The sequence below is a fragment of the Polistes fuscatus genome, unplaced genomic scaffold, assembly GCF_010416935.1.
Source record: "Polistes fuscatus isolate 324 unplaced genomic scaffold, CU_Pfus_HIC Scaffold5, whole genome shotgun sequence".
Classification (NCBI taxonomy): Eukaryota; Metazoa; Arthropoda; class Insecta; order Hymenoptera; family Vespidae; genus Polistes; species Polistes fuscatus.
In genome coordinates this window covers 19,827-41,157 of record NW_025113129.1, presented here as the reverse complement: position 1 = coordinate 41,157, position 21,331 = coordinate 19,827, and the positions used below count along the sequence as shown (strand labels likewise).

At 32.8% G+C, this 21,331-nt stretch overlaps 2 protein-coding genes across 2 annotated transcripts; both read left to right on the top strand.

Moving 5' to 3' along the window:
* The first annotated feature begins 9,844 nt into the window (after window positions 1-9,844).
* Window positions 9,845-11,006, top strand: LOC122521969. The gene is made up of 2 exons (XM_043642730.1): window positions 9,845-10,139; window positions 10,220-11,006. The coding sequence occupies exon 2, from the start codon at window positions 10,236-10,238 to the stop codon at window positions 11,004-11,006; it is 771 nt and encodes a 256-aa protein (XP_043498665.1). The 5' UTR covers window positions 9,845-10,139; window positions 10,220-10,235.
* Window positions 11,007-17,016: 6,010 nt separating this feature from the next.
* On the top strand, window positions 17,017-17,727 carry LOC122522354. The gene is made up of 2 exons (XM_043643414.1): window positions 17,017-17,088; window positions 17,169-17,727. Exon 2 carries the CDS (start codon window positions 17,185-17,187, stop codon window positions 17,725-17,727), a length of 543 nt encoding a protein of 180 aa, XP_043499349.1. The 5' UTR covers window positions 17,017-17,088; window positions 17,169-17,184.
* The last annotated feature ends 3,604 nt before the right edge of the window (window positions 17,728-21,331 follow it).

Here is a 21,331-nt window from a genome sequence, read left to right as displayed (position 1 = left end):
TGCATATGAAGCCCTGGGAACACGAACTGTAAAAAACCGGGCTAGAATGATCAAAACTCCTTGGTTCCGCCCAGAGATTAAGGAAATATGCAAAAAAAAGAAAATAGCATACCTTAACTATAGGACATAAGAACACCTGAGTCATACGAAACGTATAGACGAATCCGGAATCAAACAGCGACATTAGTAAGGCAAACAAAGCAAAATTATTGGGAGATTTTTTCGAAAAGAATGGAGAGTGACTTCTATGGACTACAAAAACAAATCTGGCGATTTATTAGAAATCAAAGAAAGGAGGTCAACGAAATGATCGAAACAAATCAGATCACAAGAGAAACCTGGATTAGTTACTTAACAGAACTCTATAAATCAGAAGAACCTCAAGTGGAACTAAATACGCCAGAAATAGTAACTAAAAACGACATACAAATTGAGTCCAGTGATGTAGAAACAGCTATTCGAAAACTAAAGAATAGGAAGAGCTCAGGGCAAGATGGCATCCCAAACGAATTACTAAAATATGGTGGCCAACGTCTCACACAACAGTTAACATTCCTAATCCAAAAAATACTATGCCAACACAAAATACCTGATGAATGGCGAACCAGCACAACTATAGTTATGTTTAAAAAAGGAGACAAAAAACTACCTACAAATTACAGGGGAATAAATCTTTTAAATACTTCATTGAAACTAACAACAAAAGTCATAACGAATAAAATTAACAGCTTAACGAATCTAGAAGACGAACAACAGGGATTCAGATCAGGTAGATCATGCACAGACGCGGTTTTCATCATAAGACAGATAACAGAAAAATCAATTGAATACAACAGACCAGCATATATGTGTTTCATTGATTTGGAAAAGGCATTCGACCGAGTGCAGCTAAAGGATGTTATACACCTCCTCTATAACCGGCAAATTCCGAACAATCTTATCAAGACCATAGAGGACATCTATAGAAACAATAAGATCCAAGCAAAGATAAATGGCGCCTTGACTGAACCGATTGATGCAGGTCGTGGTATCCGACAAGGGGATTCCCTAAGTCCCCTGCTTTTTAACATCATTATGGACGAAATAATAAGAAACGTAAGACTGCTAAAAGGATATAAAATGGGCAGTGAAGAAATAACCATCCTATGCTATGCTGATGACGCTGTATTAGTGGCCGAAAATGAGGATGATCTACAACGTCTACTACACCGATTTAACTGCATAGCCAAATCATTCAACATGAAAATATCGGCCCAGAAAACTAAATGCATGACAACATCAAAGACGCCGTTAAGATGCAAACTGGAAATTGAAGGGAAGGTTATTCAGCAGGAAATGAGATTTAAGTACCTAGGAATAGAAATCTCAGGATATGGTGATGTTGAAGCAGAGGTAAGAGAACAGACAATGAAGGCATCCAGAATAGCGGGTTGTTTGAATGACACAATATGGCGAAACAAAAACATTGACATAGAGACCAAAGCAAGAATCTACAAGGCAATGGTAAGACCTATTATGTCACATACCGCAGAAACTCGACCAGACACGGCGAAAACGAAACAGTTACTAGAGACAACCGAAATGAGAGTTCTTCGCAGAATAGCTGGAAAACACTACTGGATCGAGAGAGAAGTGAAGATATAAGAAGAACATGCAAAGTGGAAAACATCAACGAATGGATACTAAAAAGAAAAAAAGAATGGAACGAACATATAACAGAATGGACAACGGAAGAATTGTCAGAATTGCACGGGATAAGTCACCGGTAGGCCGCAGAAGCACGGGACGCCCACGAAAACGATGGTGCGACAATTTAACAGTGCAATAGGCAGAAAAACGTCGTTACGAAACAGGCAATTTGCCTAAACTAAAGAAAGAAAAGAAGAAGAAAAAAAAAAAGCCAAAGTATTTAAAATACATTGAGTGTCCAAAAAAAAAGAAGTACTTTATACACAAAAACTATAAAACTCGAAAACTAACAAATTCCGAAAATGTTATTACATAGTCATTGTAAAGCGCTTTAAATCTTTACAACATGATTAAAACGTAAATATTAAAAAATATAGGGTTTTTTAAAAAAGAAGGAATTGTTGTCCACCACAAAAGCTTTAATTTCTCAGAAACTAGCAAATTTTTAACTGTTCTAATGTTCATTTTATGCCCTTTAGATGCTCTAAATTTTCGTATGCAAATATTAGTATTTGAAATTCTAGTTTTTTCTAAAAAAAAAAAGAAAATAGATGAACCATATATTATAATTTCTCAAAGACCAAATTATTTAAAATGGTTTAAAATAGCCATTTTAAGCTCTTTTAGCTTATAACCATGATTTTATGCAAAAGTATTTAAAATACATAGGTTTCTAAAAAAAAAGAGGAATTTGTACACAAAAACTTCAATTACTCGAAAACTAACAATTTTAAAATGTTAACATTGTTATTTTAAAGCTCTTTAATGCGCTAAATCGAATGCTAAACATAAGTATTTTAGAACTTATAGGTTTTCTAAAAAAAAAAACACAACCGTCTGTACACATAAAATTCAATTTCTTAAAGACCAACTTATTTTAAAATCTTTTTAAAATAGCCATTTAAAGCTCTTTCAAGCCCAAAGACATGGATTTCAAGCAATAGAATTAAACTGGGTGTCCAAAAAAAAAAGAACTTTGTACACAAAAAACATAAAACTCGAAAACTAACAAATTCTAAATGTTATAGACATGGTCATTTAAAGCGCTTTAATCTTTACAACATGATTTAAAACGTAAAATTTAAAAATATATGGGTTTTTAAAAAAGAAGAAGGAATCGTACACAAAACTTCAATTACTCGAAAACTAACAAATTTAAATATTATACATCGTCATTTTAAAGCTCTTTTAAATGCTCAAAAATCGTATGCTGAAATAGGTATTTTAAACATATAGGTTTTCTAAAAAAAAAAGAATCCATCTGTAAAAATAAAATTTTATTTCTCAAGACCAATTATTTATAATGTTTTAAAATAGCCAATTTAAAGCTCTTTCAAGCCCAACAAATGATGTTCAAGCAATAGAATTTAAAATACATAAGTGTCCTAAAAAAAAGGATTACTTTGTAACAAAAAATTAATAACTCAAAACTAACAAATTCACAATTGGTTAAAACATTTTATTTTAAAGCTCATTTAATGCTCTACAACCAGATTAAAACTAAGTATTAAAATATATAGGGTTTTTTAAAAAAAAGAAAGAAATCTGTAAATAAAAACTTCAATTACTCGAAAACTAACAAATTTTAAATGTATAACATGGGTCATTTTAAAGCTCTTTTAATGCTCTAAAATCGAATGCTGAACATAAGATTTAAAACTTATGGTTTTCCGAATAAAAAAAGAAACCATCTGTACACATAAAATTTAATTTCTTAAAACACTAACCTTATTTTAAAATGTTTTAAAATAGCCAATTTAATGCTCTTTCAATGCCCACAACATGATGTCAAGCAAAAGAATTAAAATACATAAAGTGTTTAGAAAGAAGAAAGACTTGTATACAAAACTTAAAATCTCGAAAAAACTAACAAATACTAAAATATTATACCAGGTCATGTGAAGCTATTTTAATGCGCTACAACCAGAATTAATACTAAGTATTGAAAAATATATCTTCTTCTCTTCTTTCTTTAGTTTAGGCAAATTGCCTGTTCCTTAACGACGTTTTTCTGCCTATTGCACTGTTAAATTGTCGCACCATCGTTTTCGTGGGCGTCCCGTGCTTCTGCGGCCTGCCGGTGACTTATCCCGTGCAATTCTGACAATTCTTCTGTTCCATTCTACTGATGTGCTCGTTCCATTCTTTTTTCCTTTTTAGTATCCATTCGTTGATATTTTCCACTTTGCATGTTCTTCTTATATCTTCGCTTCTCTCTCGATCCAGCATGTTTTTCCAACTATTCTGCGAAGCACTCTCATTTCGGTTGTCTCTAGTAACTGTTTCGTTTTCGCCGTGTCTGGTCGAGTTTCTGCGGTATATGACATAATAGGTCTTACCATTGCCTTGTAAATTCTTGCTTTGGTCTCTATGTCAATGTTTTTGTTTCGCCATATTGTGTCATTCAAACAACCCGCTATTCTGGATGCCTTCGTTTCTGTTCTCTTACCTCTGCTTCGACATCACCATATCCTGAGATTTCTATTCCTAGGTATTTAAATCTCATTTCCTGCTGAATAACCTTCCCTTCAATTTCCAGTTTGCATCTTAACGGTGTCTTTGATGGTCATGCATTTTGTTTTCTGGGCCGATATTTTCATGTTGAATGATTTGGCTATGCAGTTAAATCGGTGTAGTAAACGTTGTAGATCATCCTCATTTTCGGCCACTAATACAGCGTCATCAGCATAGCATAGGATGGATTTCTTCGCTGCCCATTTTATATCCTTTAGCAGTCTTACGTTTCTTATTATTTCGTCCATGATGATGTTAAAAAGCAGGGGACTTAGGGAATCCCCTTGTCGGATACCACGACCTGCATCAATCGGTTCAGTCAAGGCACCATTTATCCTTGCTTGGATCTTGTTGTTTCTATAGATGTTCTCTATGGTCTTAAAAGATTATTCGGAATTTGTCGGTTATAAAGGAGGTGAATAACATCCTTTAATTGCACCCGGTCAAATGCTTTTTCCAGATCAATGAAACACATATATGCTGGTCTGTTGTATTCAATTGATTTTTCTGTTATCTGTCTTATGATGAAAACCGCGTCTGTGCATGATCTACCTGATCTGAATCCCTGCTGTTCGTCTTCTAGATTCGTTAAGCTGTTAATTTTATTCGTTATGACTTTTGTTGTTAGTTTCAATGAAGTATTTAAAAGATTTATTCCCCTGTAATTGTAGGTAGTTTTTGTCTCCTTTTTTAAACATAACTATAGTTGTGCTGGTTCGCCATTCATCAGGTATTTTGTGTTGGCATAGTATTTTTTTGGATTAGGAATGTTAACTGTTGTGTGAGACGTTGGCCACCATATTTTAGTAATTCGTTTGGGATGCCATCCTTGCCCTGAGCTCTTCCTATCTCTTAGTTTTCGAATACTTGTTTCTACTCACTTGAATCAATTGTATGTGTTTTTTAGTTACTATTTCTGGCGTATTTAGTTCCACTTGAGGTTCTTCTGATTTCTAGAGTTTCTGTTAAGTAACTAATCCAGGTTTCTCTTGTGATCTGATTTGTTTCGATCATTTCGTTGACCGCCTTTCTTTGATTTCTAATAAATCGCCAGATTTGTTTTTGTAGTCCATAGAAGTCACTCTCCATTCTCTTGAAAAAATCTCCCAATGATGTTGTTTGTTTGCCTTACTAATGTCGCTTGATTCCGGATTCGTCTATACATTTCGTATGATTCAGGTGTTCGTAATGTCCTATAGTTAAGGTATGCCATTTTCTTTTTTTTGCATATTTCCTTAATCTCTGGGCGGAACCAAGGAGTCTTGATCATTCTAGCCCGGTTTTTTACAGTTCGTGTTCCCAGGGCTTCGTATGCAGCTTCTAAAATGTTGGTTCTTAGTTTCTTCCAGGCTATGTTTATGTTATCTTCTTCTTTTATTGTGTCTTTTTCGATTTTTTCTTTCAACCTGTTCTCGTATAGTTGTTTGGTTGGTAAGTTCCATAGTGACTCGATGTTTATTTCGATTCTTGAGTTGCTCGTGCAAGATTCCTTTGGGGTTTAAACTTCATTCTTATTTTTGCTAATAGCAGGCTATGATCGCTTCCTACATTCGCGGAGTTTAATGTCCTAACATCTAGTATTTGGTTTGGTTGGACGTATCTGTTAGTAACAATGTAATCAATTGTAGACCTGAAGCCTCTGGTGTTGCTGTATGTAAATTTATATTGTTCCTTATGATTTAAAATGTGTTATTAATCCTTAGCTCGTTAAATGTGCATAGTTGTGTCATTAGTTCTCCATTGTCATTTAACACGTTTTCGTTGTTGAACCTTTGTTTTATTCCAGGTATTATTTCATTCCGATGCGAGCATTGAAATCTCCAAGGATTATCATTTGTTGGTTACTTGGTAATGATCCGACTAAATTTTGTAGTTGGTCGTAGAAGGCTTCTCTTTCTTCTTTTGGTTTGTTATTCAGGTGCATATATTGACACTACATTTATTTTTGGGCTTTCCGCCTCCATTTTTATTAACGAGATTCGTGAAGATATATATATGCATTCCTTTATGTTGTTTTGATACTTTTTTGATATTGCGATGGCTACCCCTTCTTTTGCCCTGGTTTGTTTTTCGACTCCACTATATTCACCAGGTAGTCGTCATATTGTATTTGCCCTTTGCCTTTCTTTTTTGTTTCTTGTAAGGCGCAAATATCAATATTGTTGTCTTTTAGTTCCTTCAGGGTCTCCTGGTCTTTTGTTTTATGATTTATATTCCATGTAGCCAAGCGCAATATATGATTTTCTTCCATTCTTTATTCCTTTTACTTGCATGGGTCGTCATCGTTAAATCCGTCCTTTTCCGAGGCATAATTTTGTCCTTTTGAGCAGATTTCCTTTTTTACCGTTGGGTAGGGAGTTAGCCTAACCAACAACTTCCTCCTTTTCCCGGGCTTAGGACCGGCAACATGATCGCTGATTTCAATGTTCCATCGATCATGCAGGCGGAGTTAACTAAAACAACAACACGAAAACAAGCAAATTTTATAATGTTTTAATATTGTCATTTAAAGCTCTTTAAATGCTCTAAAATAGTATGCTAAACTTAAGTATTTAAAATTTATTGGTTTTCTAAAAAAAAAAATAAACTAGATTTACACATAAACTTTAATTTCACAAAAACAAACTATTTTTAAAATGTTTTAAAATAGCCATTTTAAAGCTCTTTTATTGCTTAATAATATGATGTTACGCAAAAGTATAAAATACATAGAGTGTCTAAAAAAAAAAGAAGTACTTTATACACAAAAACTATAATAACTCGAAAACTAACAAATTCTAAAATTTATAACATGGTCATTTTAAAGGTTTTAATGCGCTACAACCTGATTTAAAACCTAATATTTAAAATATATGAGTTTTTAAAAAAGAAGGAGTCTGTGCACAAAAAACTTTAATTACTCATAAAACTAACAAATTTTAAAATGTTATAACTGGTCATCTTAAAGCTCTATTAATGCACTGAATCGTATGCTGAACATAAGTATTTAAAACTTATAGATTTTTTTAAAAAAAAAGCAGTAGCTGTACACATAAATTATAATTTCTCAAAGACAAACTTATTTTAAAAATGTTTTAAAATAGCTATTTTAAAGCTTTTTCGATGCCTAATAACATGATGTTAAGCAAAAGAATTTAAAATACATAGTGTGTTTTAAAAAAAAAAAAGTACTTTGTACACAAAACTATAATAACTGGAAAACTAACGAATTCTAAAGTATTATAATATGGTCATTTTAAAGGTTTTTAATGCTTTAATCCAGATTTAAAACTTAAGTATTTATGTATAGTGTTAAAAATAATAAGGATAGTAGTACTAAAAACAACAACACGAAAACAAGCAATTTTAAAAATGTTTTAATATTGTCATTTTAAAGCTCTTTAATGCTCTAAAATAGTATGCTAAACTTAAGTATTTAAAATTTATAGGTTTTCTAAAAAAAAAAGAAACAAGCTTACACATAAACTTTAATTTCACGAAACAAACTTATTTTAAAATGTTTTAAAATAGCATTTTAAAGCTCTTATTGCTTAATAACATGATGTAAAGCAAAATATTAAAATACATAGTGTTAAAAAAAAAAAGTACTTGTACACAAAAACTATAATAACTCGAAAACTAACAAATTCTAAAATGTTATAACATGGTCATTTTAAATGTTTTTTAATGCTTTAAATCCAGATTTAAAACTTAAGTATTTAAAATATTAGTATTTTAAAAATAAATAAGGAATCAGTAAACAAAAACAACAACTCGAAAAACAAGCAAATTTTAAAAGTTTTAATATTTTCATTTTAAAGCTCTTTAAATGCTCTAAAATACTATGCTTAACTTAAGTATTTAAAATTTATAGGTTTTTAAAAAAAAAGAAACAAGCTTTACACATAAACTTTAATTCACAAAAACAAACTTATTTTAAATATTTTAAAATAGCCATTTTAAAGCTCTTTTTATTGCTTAATAAGCATGATGTTAAGCAAAAGTATTTAAAATACATAGGGTGTCTAAAAAAAAAGAAGTACTTTGTACACAAAAACTATAATAACTCGAAAACTAACAAATTCTAAAATGTTATAACATGGTCATTTTAAAGGTTTTTAATGCGCTACAACCTGATTTAAAACCAAAATATTAAAATATATAGAGTTTTTAAAAAAAGAAGAGGAATCTGTGCACAAAAACTTTAATTACTCATAAAACTAACAAATTTTAAAATGTTTAACATAGTCATCTTAAAGCTCTATTAATGGCACTAAATCGTATGCTGAACATAAGTATTTAAAACTTATAGATTTTTTTTAAAAAAAAAGCAGTAGCTGTACACATAAATTATAATTTCTCAAAGACAAACTTATTTTAAAATGTTTTAAAATAGCTATTTTAAAGCTTTTTTGATGCTTAATAACATGATGTTAAGCAAAAGAATTTAAAATACATAGTGTGTCTAAAAAAAAAAAGTACTTTGTACAACAAAACTATAATAACTCGAAAACTAACGATTCTAAAGTATTATAACATGGTCATTTTAAAGGTTTTTTATGCTTTAAATCAGATTTAAAACTTAAGTATTTAATATGTATAGTGGTTTTAAAAAATAAATAAGGAATCAGTAACTAAAAACAACAACACGAAAACAAGCAAATTTTAAAATGTTTTAATATTGTCATTTTAAAGCTCTTTAATGCTCTAAAATAGTATGCTAAACTTAAGTATTTAAAATTTATAGGTTTTCTAAAAAAAAAGAAAACAAGCTTTACACATAAACTTTAATTTCACGAAAACAAACTTATTTTAAAATGTTTTAAAATAGCTATTTTAAAGCTCTGCTATTGCTTAATAACATGATGTAAAGCAAAAGAATTTAAAATACATAGTGTGTTTAAAAAAAAAAAGTACTTTGTACACAAAAACTATAACTCGAAAACTAACAAATTCTAAAATATTATAACATGGTCATTTTAAAGGTTTTTTAATGCTTTACATCCAGATTTAAAAGTATTTAATATGTATAGTGTTTTAAAAAATAAATAAGGAATCAGTAACTAAAATAACAACACGAAAACAAGCAATTTTAAAATGTTTTAATATTGTCATTTGAAAGCTCTTTAAATGCTCTAAATATTATGCTAAACTTAAGTATTTAAAATTTATAGGTTTTCTAAAAAAAATAAACTAGCTTTACACAAAACTTTAATTTCACAAAAACAAACTTATTTTAAAATTTTAAAATAGGCATTTTAAAACTCGTTTATTGCTTAACACTATTCTACCAGGACCGGTCAAATGACCGTTTTTAAATTTTCATTTGGAATTTCCTACATTCAACGTATGTGAATCGCCTTTAAACTTTACCACTTTTCTCATATATATGTATGATATATTTTTCAATATTCACTTATTTTTCTATTGTTTATTTTCCGAGAAAAATTTGTAGTCTGTCTTACCTACCACGACCGGTCATTTGACCGGTAGTACGATTTATACATTTATGTAAGTGTTTCTCTCTAAGACTCAATGCCAAAACTATAAAGTCGTTACAAACGAGGTAATGTAGTTATGACACATTTTATCCGATAAGTGCCTTCCAGAAAATGGTTTACGGCACTTCCAAGTGTTTACAGTTCTCACTCGACTTCGGGCTAGCGGTGTTTATTTGCTTGATTGATATCCGATACGGTCAAGATCCTCGAATGTTCTACGCCATCTCATCTACTATGACGTAAAATAAATAAACTTGTAACTGAAGGAAGTGTATAGACGTCTTCTCACGAATTCAAATCAGTATAGTCTTGCGACACGAACAGAGTGCATCGAACGTGAAAGTCACAAAGAGCATACTTGGCAGTCTTTTATTATTATTTTGTAATATTTTATATCGTATTACGTGTTATAAGTGCCATTTTCAAAATAGTGAACAAGACTAACAATACTTCGCAGTAAGTTTCACATTTTATCTTTTATTCTTTTTTTATCTATTTTGATTTACATTTTCATATTTTAGTTTTTATTTTTGTAGAATATTTGTCCCCAAAATGGCAAGACGTTTGAGGAGTGCGAATGTATTATTAGAGAGAATAAATGATATCGATGCAGAATGTTCTGAAGATGATCAGGAAATTCTGGATATGGAAAATAACAATACGGAAAATTATGATCCACTTGAAACAGATTCGAACACCGATGAGAACGAAGAGAATATTTCGAACGTACGTAGACGACGAAAGAGAAGGAGATTCTTAGTTAGTTCCGATAGTGAGAATGAGGAAGAAGTAAGCGAAATTGCGATGGACGGAACTGTTTGGCACGAAGTAAAAATAGGGTCTAATCCTGGAAGAGCACCTGGTCATAATATTTTTAGGGAAACATCAGGCCCGACTGGGTACAGTAAACGTAATATTATGAAAGGCGAAGTTAGGACGGCATTTTCTGTGATAATTGATAAGAATATAATCGAACTTATAAGAAAGTGCACAGAGGCAGAGGCATTTAGAGTGTTGGGATATAAATGGGAACTATCTACTGCAAAGTTATATGCATTTTTTGCAATTCTGTATGCACGCGGCGCATATGAGGCTAAGAATAATATAGCACTTCTATGGAATAAAAAGTGGGGCCCGCCTTTTTTCTCAAATACTATGAGTAGACATGACTTTACGGAGATTATGAGATTTATTCGATTTGACGACAGAAATCAACGAAACCAACGGTTACAAACCGATAAATTTGCTATGATTTCCGAAGTTTGGTACAAGTTTATTGACAACAGTCAGAATTGTTATAAACCAGGACCATATAACTATTGACGAACAATTGTTTCCAACGAAAGCAAGGTGTAGATTTACTCAATACATGCCCAATAAACCGGACAAATTTGGTATAAAATTCTGGTTAGCATCCGATGTGCGTAGCAAATATATAATAAACGGCTTTCCATATTTGGGAAAAGATGAAAGTAGAGAACCCTCAGTTCCTCTTGGAGAGTTTGTCACTATGAAATTAGCAAAACCGTATGTAGGATGTGGAAGAAATATAACCACGGACAACTTTTTTACAAGCCTACCTTTAGCAACAAAATTTTAGAAAAAAACTACGATTGTTGGGACAATTAGAGCAAATAGAAAAGAGCTACCAAGACTGGCAAAACTGAAAAATGACGACATGGCACTTTTTTCAACCAAACTCTATCGCTCAAATAATTGTATGTTGACAGTTTACAAAGCCAAACCAAGAGAAAGTTCTAATTCTCAGTTCAATGCACAACTCCGTACAAATTGAAAAAAATGACACCCGAAACCGGAGACAATTCAATTTATAATAGCACCAAGTTTGGCGTACATGTGACCGACCAAATGGCCAGAAATTATTCGGTAAATCTAAATCTCGGAGATGGCCTTTGCAAGTATTTTTAATATCTTGGATTTAGCCGGGATAAATGCATGGGTGTTATATAAAAAACTACGGGAGGAGAAATTACAAGACAGGAATTTCTATTTCAATTGGCAGAAGAACTTGCCATCGAATACCAACAAGAGCTCGGCAAAAAAAATCAACCAATACCCATCGCAAGTACAAGTACAGGTTCTCGTGAACGAAAACATGTCAATAAGTATTGTAAAGATAATAAGACGAACAAAATCTGTCTAAAATGTAAAAAGTACGTATGCGGAAAATGTACAGTTGAGAAGCCCATTTGTAAAAAATGCGACGAAAACGAATAAAATGTAGATTATGTACTCTTGAATAAAAGAAAATTATTTTTATACTGGTAAGCTGGCCATTGGTCTGCATTCAATATTGAAAAATATAAGTTGTGAAAGACCGGTCATTTGACCAGCCGCGGTAGGATAGGTATACGTGAAGTGTCGGTATTGCTTAATAACATGATGTAAAGCAAAAGAATTTAAAATACATAGTGTGTTTAAAAAAAAAAAGTACTTTGTACACAAAAACTAAATAACTCGAAACTAACAAATTCTAAAATATTATAACATGGTCATTTTAAAGGTTTTTTATGCTTTACATCCAGATTTAAAACTTAAGTATTTAATAGTGTTTAAAAAATAAATAATGAACAGTAACTAAAAACTTCTTCTTCTTCTTCTTCTTTCTTTAGTTTAGGCAAATTGCCTGTTCCTTAACGACGTTTTTCTGCCTATTGCACTGTTAAATTGTCGCACCATCGTTTTCGTGGGCGTCCCGTGCTTCTGCGGCCTGCCGGTGACTTATCCCGTGCAATTCTGACAATTCTTCTGTTGTCCATTCTACTGATGTGCTCGTTCCATTCTTTTTTCCTTTTTAGTATCCATTCGTTGATATTTTCCACTTTGCATGTTCTTCTTATATCTTCGCTTCTCTCTCGATCCAGCAGTGTTTTTCAACTATTCTGCGATGCACTCTCATTTCGGTTGTCTCTAGTAACTGTTTCGTTTTCGCCGTGTCTGTTTGAGTTTCTGCGGTATATGACATAATAGGTCTTACCATTGCCTTGTAAATTCTTGCTTTGGTCTCTATGTCAATGTTTTTGTTTCGCCATATTGTGTCATTCAAACAACCCGCTATTCTGGATGCCTTCGTTGTCTGTTCTCTTACCTCTGCTTCGACATCACCATATCCTGAGATTTCTATTCCTAGGTATTTAAATCTCATTTCCTGCTGAATAACCTTCCCTTCAATTTCCAGTTTGCATCTTAACGGTGTCTTTGATGTTGTCATGCATTTTGTTTTCTGGGCCGATATTTTCATGTTGAATGATTTGGCTATGCAGTTAAATCGGTGTAGTAAACGTTGTAGATCATCCTCATTTTCGGCCACTAATACAGCGTCATCAGCATAGCATAGGATGGTTATTTCTTCGCTGCCCATTTTATATCCTTTTAGCAGTCTTACGTTTCTTATTATTTCGTCCATGATGATGTTAAAAAGCAGGGGACTTAGGGAATCCCCTTGTCGGATACCACGACCTGCATCAATCGGTTCAGTCAAGGCACCATTTATCCTTGCTTGGATCTTGTTGTTTCTATAGATGTTCTCTATGGTCTTAATAAGATTATTCGGAATTTGTCGGTTATAAAGGAGGTGAATAACATCCTTTAATTGCACCCGGTCAAATGCTTTTTCCAGATCAATGAAACACATATATGCTGGTCTGTTGTATTCAATTGATTTTTCTGTTATCTGTCTTATGATGAAAACCGCGTCTGTGCATGATCTACCTGATCTGAATCCCTGTTGTTCGTCTTCTAGATTCGTTAAGCTGTTAATTTTATTCGTTATGACTTTTGTTGTTAGTTTCAATGAAGTATTTAAAAGATTTATTCCCCTGTAATTTGTAGGTAGTTTTTTGTCTCCTTTTTTAAACATAACTATAGTTGTGCTGGTTCGCCATTCATCAGGTATTTTGTGTTGGCATAGTATTTTTTGGATTAGGAATGTTAACTGTTGTGTGAGACGTTGGCCACCATATTTTAGTAATTCGTTTGGGATGCCATCTTGCCCTGAGCTCTTCCTATTCTTTAGTTTTCGAATAGCTGTTTCTACATCACTGGACTCAATTTGTATGTCGTTTTTAGTTACTATTTCTGGCGTATTTAGTTCCACTTGAGGTTCTTCTGATTTATAGAGTTCTGTTAAGTAACTAATCCAGGTTTCTCTTGTGATCTGATTTGTTTCGATCATTTCGTTGACCTCCTTTCTTTGATTTCTAATAAATCGCCAGATTTGTTTTTGTAGTCCATAGAAGTCACTCTCCATTCTCTTCGAAAAAATCTCCCAATGATGTTGTTTTGTTTGCCTTACTAATGTCGCTGCTTGATTCCGGATTCGTCTATACATTTCGTATGATTCAGGTGTTCGTAATGTCCTATAGTTAAGGTATGCCATTTTCTTTTTTTTGCATATTTCCTTAATCTCTGGGCGGAACCAAGGAGTCTTGATCATTCTAGCCCGGTTTTTTACAGTTCGTGTTCCCAGGGCTTCGTATGCAGCTTCTAAAATGTTGGTTCTTAGTTTCTTCCAGGCTATGTTTATGTTATCTTCTTCTTTTATTGGGTCTTTTTCGATTTTTTCTTTCAACCTGTTCTCGTATAGTTGTTTGGTTGGTAAGTTCCATAGTGACTCGATGTTTATTTTCGATTCTTGAGTTGCTCGTGCAAGATTCCTTTGGGGTTTAAACTTCATTCTTATTTTTGCTAATAGCAGGCTATGATCGCTTCCTACATTCGCGGAGTTTAATGTCCTAACATCTAGTATTTGGTTTGGTTGGACGTATCTGTTAGTAACAATGTAATCAATTGTAGACCTGAAGCCTCTGGTGTTGCTGTATGTAAATTTATATTGTTCCTTATGATTGTAAAATGTGTTATTAATCCTTAGCTCGTTAAATGTGCATAGTTGTGTCATTAGTTCTCCATTGTCATTTAACACGTTTTCGTTGAACCTTTGTTTTATTCCAGGTATTATTTCATTTCCGATGCGAGCGTTGAAATCTCCAAGGATTATCATTTGTTGGTTACTTGGTAATGATCCGACTAAATTTTGTAGTTGGTCGTAGAAGGCTTCTCTTTCTTCTTTTGGTTTGTTATCTTCAGGTGCATATATTGACACTACATTTAGTTTTTGGCTTTCCGCCTCCATTTTTATTAACAAGATTCGTGAAGATATATATATGCATTCTTTATGTTGTTTTGATACTTTTTTGATATTGCGATGGCTACCCCTTCTTTTGCCCTGGTTTGTTTTTCGACTCCACTATATATCACCAGGTAGTCGTCATATTGTATTTGCCCTTTGCCTTTCTTTTTTGTTTCTTGTAAGGCGCAAATATCAATATTGTTGTCTTTTAGTTCCTTCAGGGTCTCCTGGTCTTTGTTGTTTAATGATTTTATTCCATGTAGCCAAGCGCAATATATGTTTTTTCTTCCATTCTTTATTCCTTTTACTTGCATGGGTCGTCATCGTTAAATCCGTCCTTTTCCGAGGCATAATTTTGTCCTTTGAGCAGATTTCCTTTTTTACGTTGGGTAGGGAGTTAGCCTGACCCAACAACTTCCTCCTTTTCCCGGGCTTAGGACCGGCAACATGATCGCTGATTTCAATGTTCCATCGATCATGCAGGCGGAGTTAACTAAAACAACAACACGAAAACAAGCAAATTTTAATGTTTTAATATTGTCATTTTAAAGCTCTTTTAAATGCTCTAAAATAGTATGCTAACTTAAGTATTTAAATTTAGGTTTTCTAAAAAAAAAAAGAAACAAGCTTACACATAAACTTTAATTTCACGACAAAACAAACTTATTTAAAATGTTTTAAATAGCTATTTTAAAGCTGCTATTGCTTAATAACATGATGAAAGCAAAAGAATTTAAAATACATAGTGTGTTTAAAAAAAAAAAAAGTACTTTGTACAAAAACTATAATAACTCGAAAACTAACAAATTCTAAATATTATAACATGGTCATTTTAAAGGTTTTTCAATGCTTTACATCTAGATTTAAAACTTAAGTATTTAATATGTTAGTGTTTTAAAAAATAAATAAGGAATCAGTAACTAAAAACAACAACACGAAAACAAGCAAATTTTAAAATGTTTTAATATTGTCATTTTAAGCTCTTTTAATGCTCTAAATAGTATGCTAAACTTAAGTATTTAAAATTTATAGGTTTTCTAAAAAAAAAAGAAACAAGCTTTACACATAAACTTTAATTTCACAAAAACAAACTTATTTTAAAATGTTTTAAAATAGCTATTTTAAAGCTCTTTTATTGCTTAATAACATGATGTTAAGCAAAAGAATTTAAAATACATAGTGTGTCTAAAAAAAAAAAAGTACTTTGTACACAAAAACTATAATAACTCGAAAACTAACAAATTCTAAAATATTATAACATGGTCATTTTAAAGGTTTTTTAATGCTTTACATCCAGATTTAAAACTTAAGTATTTAAAATGTATAGTGTTTTAAAAATAAATAAGGAATCAGTAACTAAAACAACAACACGAAAACAAGCAATTTTAAAATGTTTTAATATTGTCATTTTAAAGCTCTTTAAATGCTCTAAAATAGTATGCTAAACTTAAGTATTTAAAATTTATAGGTTTTCTAAAAAAAAAAGAAACAAGCTTTACACATAAACTTTAATTTCACAAAAACAAACTTATTTTAAAATGTTTTAAAATAGCCATTTTAAAACTCTTTTATTGCTTAACACTATTCCTACCAGGACCGGTCAAATGACCGTTTTTAAATTTTCATTTGGAATTTCCTACATTCAACGTATGTGAATCGCCTTTAAACTTTACCACTTTTTCTCATATATATGTATGATATATTTTTCAATATTCACTTATTTTTCTATTGTTTATTTTCCGAGAAAAATTTGTAGTCTGTCTTACCTACCACGACCAATCATTTGACCGGTAGTACGATTTATACATTTATGTAAGTTTCTCTCTAAGTCTCAATGCCAAAACTATAAAGTCGTTACAAACGAGAGGTAATGTAGTTATGACACATTTTATCCGATAAGTGCCTTCCAGAAAATGGTTTACGGCACTTCCAAGTGTTTACAGTTCTCACTCGACTTCGGGCTAGCGGTGTTTATTTGCTTGATTGATATCCGATACGGTCAAGATCCTCGAATGTTCTACGCCATCTCATCTACTATAACGTAAAATAAATAAACTTGTAACTGGAGGAAGTGTATAGACGTCTTCTCACGAATTTAAATCAGTATAGTCTTGCGACACGAACAGAGTGCATCGAACGTGAAAGTCACAAAGAGCATACTTGGCAGTCTTTTATTATTTTTGTAATATTTTATATCGTATTACGTGTTATAAGTGCCATTTTCAAAATAGTGAACAAGACTAACAATACTTCGCAGTAAGTTTCACATTTTATCTTTTATTCTTTTTTTATCTATTTTGATTTACATTTTCATATTTTAGTTTTTATTTTTGTAGAATATTTGTCCCCAAAATGGCAAGACGTTTGAGGAGTGCGAATGTATTATTAGAGAGAATAAATGATATCGATGCAGAATGTTCTGAAGATGATCAGGAAATTCTGGATATGGAAAATAACAATACGGAAAATTATGATCCACTTGAAACAGATTCGAACACCGATGAGAACGAAGAGAATATTTCGAACGTACGTAGACGACGAAAGAGAGAGATTCTTAGTGAGAATGAGGAAGAAGTAAGCGAAATTGCGATGGACGGAACTGTTTGGCACGAAGTAAAAATAGGGTCTAATCCTGGAAGAGCACCTGGTCATAATATTTTTAGGGAAACATCAGGCCCGACTGGGTACAGTAAACGTAATATTATGAAAGGCGAAGTTAGGACGGCATTTTCTGTGATAATTGATAAGAATATAATCGAACTTATAAGAAAGTGCACAGAGGCAGAGGCATTTAGAGTGTTGGGATATAAATGGGAACTATCTACTGCAAAGTTATATGCATTTTTTGCAATTCTGTATGCACGCGGCGCATATGAGGCTAAGAACATAGAATAGCACTTCTATGGAATAAAAAGTGGGGCCCGCCTTTTTTCTCAAATACTATGAGTAGACATGACTTTACGGAGATTATGAGATTTATTCGATTTGACGACAGAAATCAACGAAACCCACGGTTACAAACCGATAAATTTGCTATGATTTTCGAAGTTTGGTACAAGTTTATTGACAACACTCAGAATTGTTATAAACCAGGACCATATATAACTATTGACGAACAATTGTTTCCAACGAAAGCAAGGTGTAGATTTACTCAATACATGCCCAATAAACCGGACAAATTTGGTATAAAATTCTAGTTAGCATCCGATGTGCGTAGCAAATATATAATAAACGGCTTTCCATATTTGGGAAAAGATGAAAGTAGAGAACCCTCAGTTCCTCTTGGAGAGTTTGTCACTATGAAATTAGCAAAACCGTATGTAGGATGTGGAAGAAATATAACCACGGACAACTTTTTTACAAGCCAACCTTTAGCAACAAAATTTTAGTAAAAAAAACTACGATTGTTGGGACAATTAGAGCAAATAGAAAAGAGCTACCAAGACTAGCAAAACTGAAAAATGACGACATGGCACTTTTTTCAACCAAACTCTATCGCTCAAATAATTGTATGTTGACAGTTTACAAAGCCAAACCAAGAAGAGAAAGTTCTAATTCTCAGTTCAATGCACAACTCCGTACAAATTGAAAAAAATGACACCCGAAAACCGGAGACAATTCAATTTATAATAGCACCAAGTTTGGCGTACATGTGACCGACCAAATGGCCAGAAATTATTCGGTTAAATCTAAATCTCGGAGATGGCCTTTGCAAGTATTTTTTAATATCTTGGATTTAGCCGGGATAAATGCATGGGTGTTATATAAAGAAACTACGGGAGGAGAAATTACAAGTCAGGAATTTCTATTTCAATTGGCAGAAGAACTTGCCATCGAATACCAACAAGAGCTCGGCAAAAAAAATCAACCAATACCCATCGCAAGTACAAGTACAGGTTCTCGTGAACGCAAAACATGTCAAATAAAGAATATTGTAAAGATAATAAGACGAACAAAATCTGTCTAAAATGTAAAAAGTACGTATGCGGAAAATGTACAGTTGAGAAGCCCATTTGTAAAAAATGCGACGAAAACGAATAAAATGTAGATTATGTACTCTTGAATAAAAGAAAATATATTTTTATACTGGTAAGCTGGCCATTGGTCTGCATTCAATATTGAAAAATATAAGTTGTGAAAGACCGGTCATTTGACCAGCCGCGGTAGGAATAGGTATACGTGAAGTGTCGGTAGGAATAGTGTTAATAACATGATGTAAAGCAAAAGAATTTAAAATACATAGTGTGTTTAAAAAAAAAAAAGTACTTTGTACACAAAAACTCAAATAACTCTAAAACTAACAAATTCTAAAATATTATAACATGGTCATTTTAAAGGTTTTTTAATGCTTTACATCCAGATTTAAAACTTAAGTATTTAATATGTATAGTGTTTTAAAAAATAAATATGAATCAGTAACTAAAAACTTCTTCTTCTTCTTCTTCTTTCTTTAGTTTAGGCAAATTGCCTGTTCCTTAACGACGTTTTTCTGCCTATTGCACTGTTAAATTGTCGCACCATCGTTTTCGTGGGCGTCCCGTGCTTCTGCGGCCTGCCGGTGACTTATCCCGTGCAATTCTGACAATTCTTCTGTTGTCCATTCTACTGATGTGCTCGTTCCATTCTTTTTCCCTTTTTAGTATCCATTCGTTGATATTTTCCACTTTGCATGTTCTTCTTATATCTTCGCTTCTCTCTCGATCCAGCAGTGTTTTTCCAGCTATTCTGCGAAGCACTCTCATTTCGGTTGTCTCTAGTAACTGTTTCGTTTTCGCCGTGTCTGGTCGAGTTTCTGCGGTATATGACATAATAGGTCTTACCATTGCCTTGTAAATTCTTGCTTTGGTCTCTATGTCAATGTTTTTGTTTCGCCATATTGTGTCATTCAAACAACACGCTATTCTGGATTCCTTCGTTGTCTGTTCTCTTACCTCTGCTTCGACATCACCATATCCTGAGATTTCTATTCCTAGGTATTTAAATCTCATTTCCTGCTGAATAACCTTCCCTTCAATTTCCAGTTTGCATCTTAACGGTGTCTTTGATGTTGTCATGCATTTTGTTTTCTGGGCCGATATTTTCATGTTGAATGATTTGGCTATGCAGTTAAATCGGTGTAGTAAACGTTGTAGATCATCTCATTTTCGGCCACTAATACAGCGTCATCAGCATAGCATAGGATGGTTATTTCTTCGCTGCCCATTTTATATCCTTTTAGCAGTCTTACGTTTCTTATTATTTCGTCCATGATGATGTTAAAAAGCAGGGGACTTAGGGAATCCCCTTGTCGGATACCACGACCTGCATCAATCGGTTCAGTCAAGGCACCATTTATCCTTGCTTGGATCTTGTTGTTTCTATAGATGTTCTCTATGGTCTTAATAAGATTATTCGGAATTTGTCGGTTATAAAGGAGGTGAATAACATCCTTTAATTGCACCCGGTCAAATGCTTTTTCCAGATCAATGAAACACATATATGCTGGTCTGTTGTATTCAATTGATTTTTCTGTTATCTGTCTTATGATGAAAACCGCGTCTGTGCATGATCTACCTGATCTGAATCCCTGTTGTTCGTCTTCTAGATTCGTTAAGCTGTTAATTTTATTCGTTATAATCTTTGTTGTTAGTTTTAATGAAGTGTTTAAAAGATTTATTCCCCTGTAGTTCGTAGGTAGTTTTTTGTCTCCTTTTTTAAACATAACTATAGTTGTGCTGGTTCGCCATTCATCAGGTATTTTGTGTTGGCATAGTATTTTTTGGATTAGGAATGTTAACTGTTGTGTGAGACGTTGGCCACCATATTTTAGTAATTCGTTTGGGATGCCATCTTGCCCTGAGCTCTTCCTATTCTTTAGTTTTCGAATAGCTGTTTCTACATCACTGGACTCAATTTGTATGTCGTTTTTAGTTACTATTTCTGGCGTATTTAGTTCCACTTGAGGTTCTTCTGATTTATAGAGTTCTGTTAAGTAACTAATCCAGGTTTCTCTTGTGATCTGATTTGTTTCGATCATTTCGTTGACCTCCTTTCTTTGATTTCTAATAAATCGCCAGATTTGTTTTTGTAGTCCATAGAAGTCACTCTCCATTCTCTTAGAAAAAATCTCCCAATGATGTTGTTTTGTTTGCCTTACTAATGTCGTTGCTTGATTCCGGATTCGTCTATACATTTCGTATGATTCAGGTGTTCGTAATGTCCTATAGTTAAGGTATGCCATTTTCTTTTTTTGCATATTTCCTTAATCTCTGGGCGGAACCAAGGAGTCTTGATCATTCTAGCCCGGTTTTTTACAGTTCGTGTTCCCAGGGCTTCGTATGCAGCTTCTAAAATGTTGGTTCTTAGTTTCTTCCAGGCTATGTTTATGTTATCTTCTTCTTTTATTGGGTCTTTTCGATTTTTTCTTTCAACCTGTTCTCGTATAGTTGTTTGGTTGGTAAGTTCCATAGTGACTCGATGTTTATTTCGATTCTTGAGTTGCTCGTGCAAGATTCCTTTG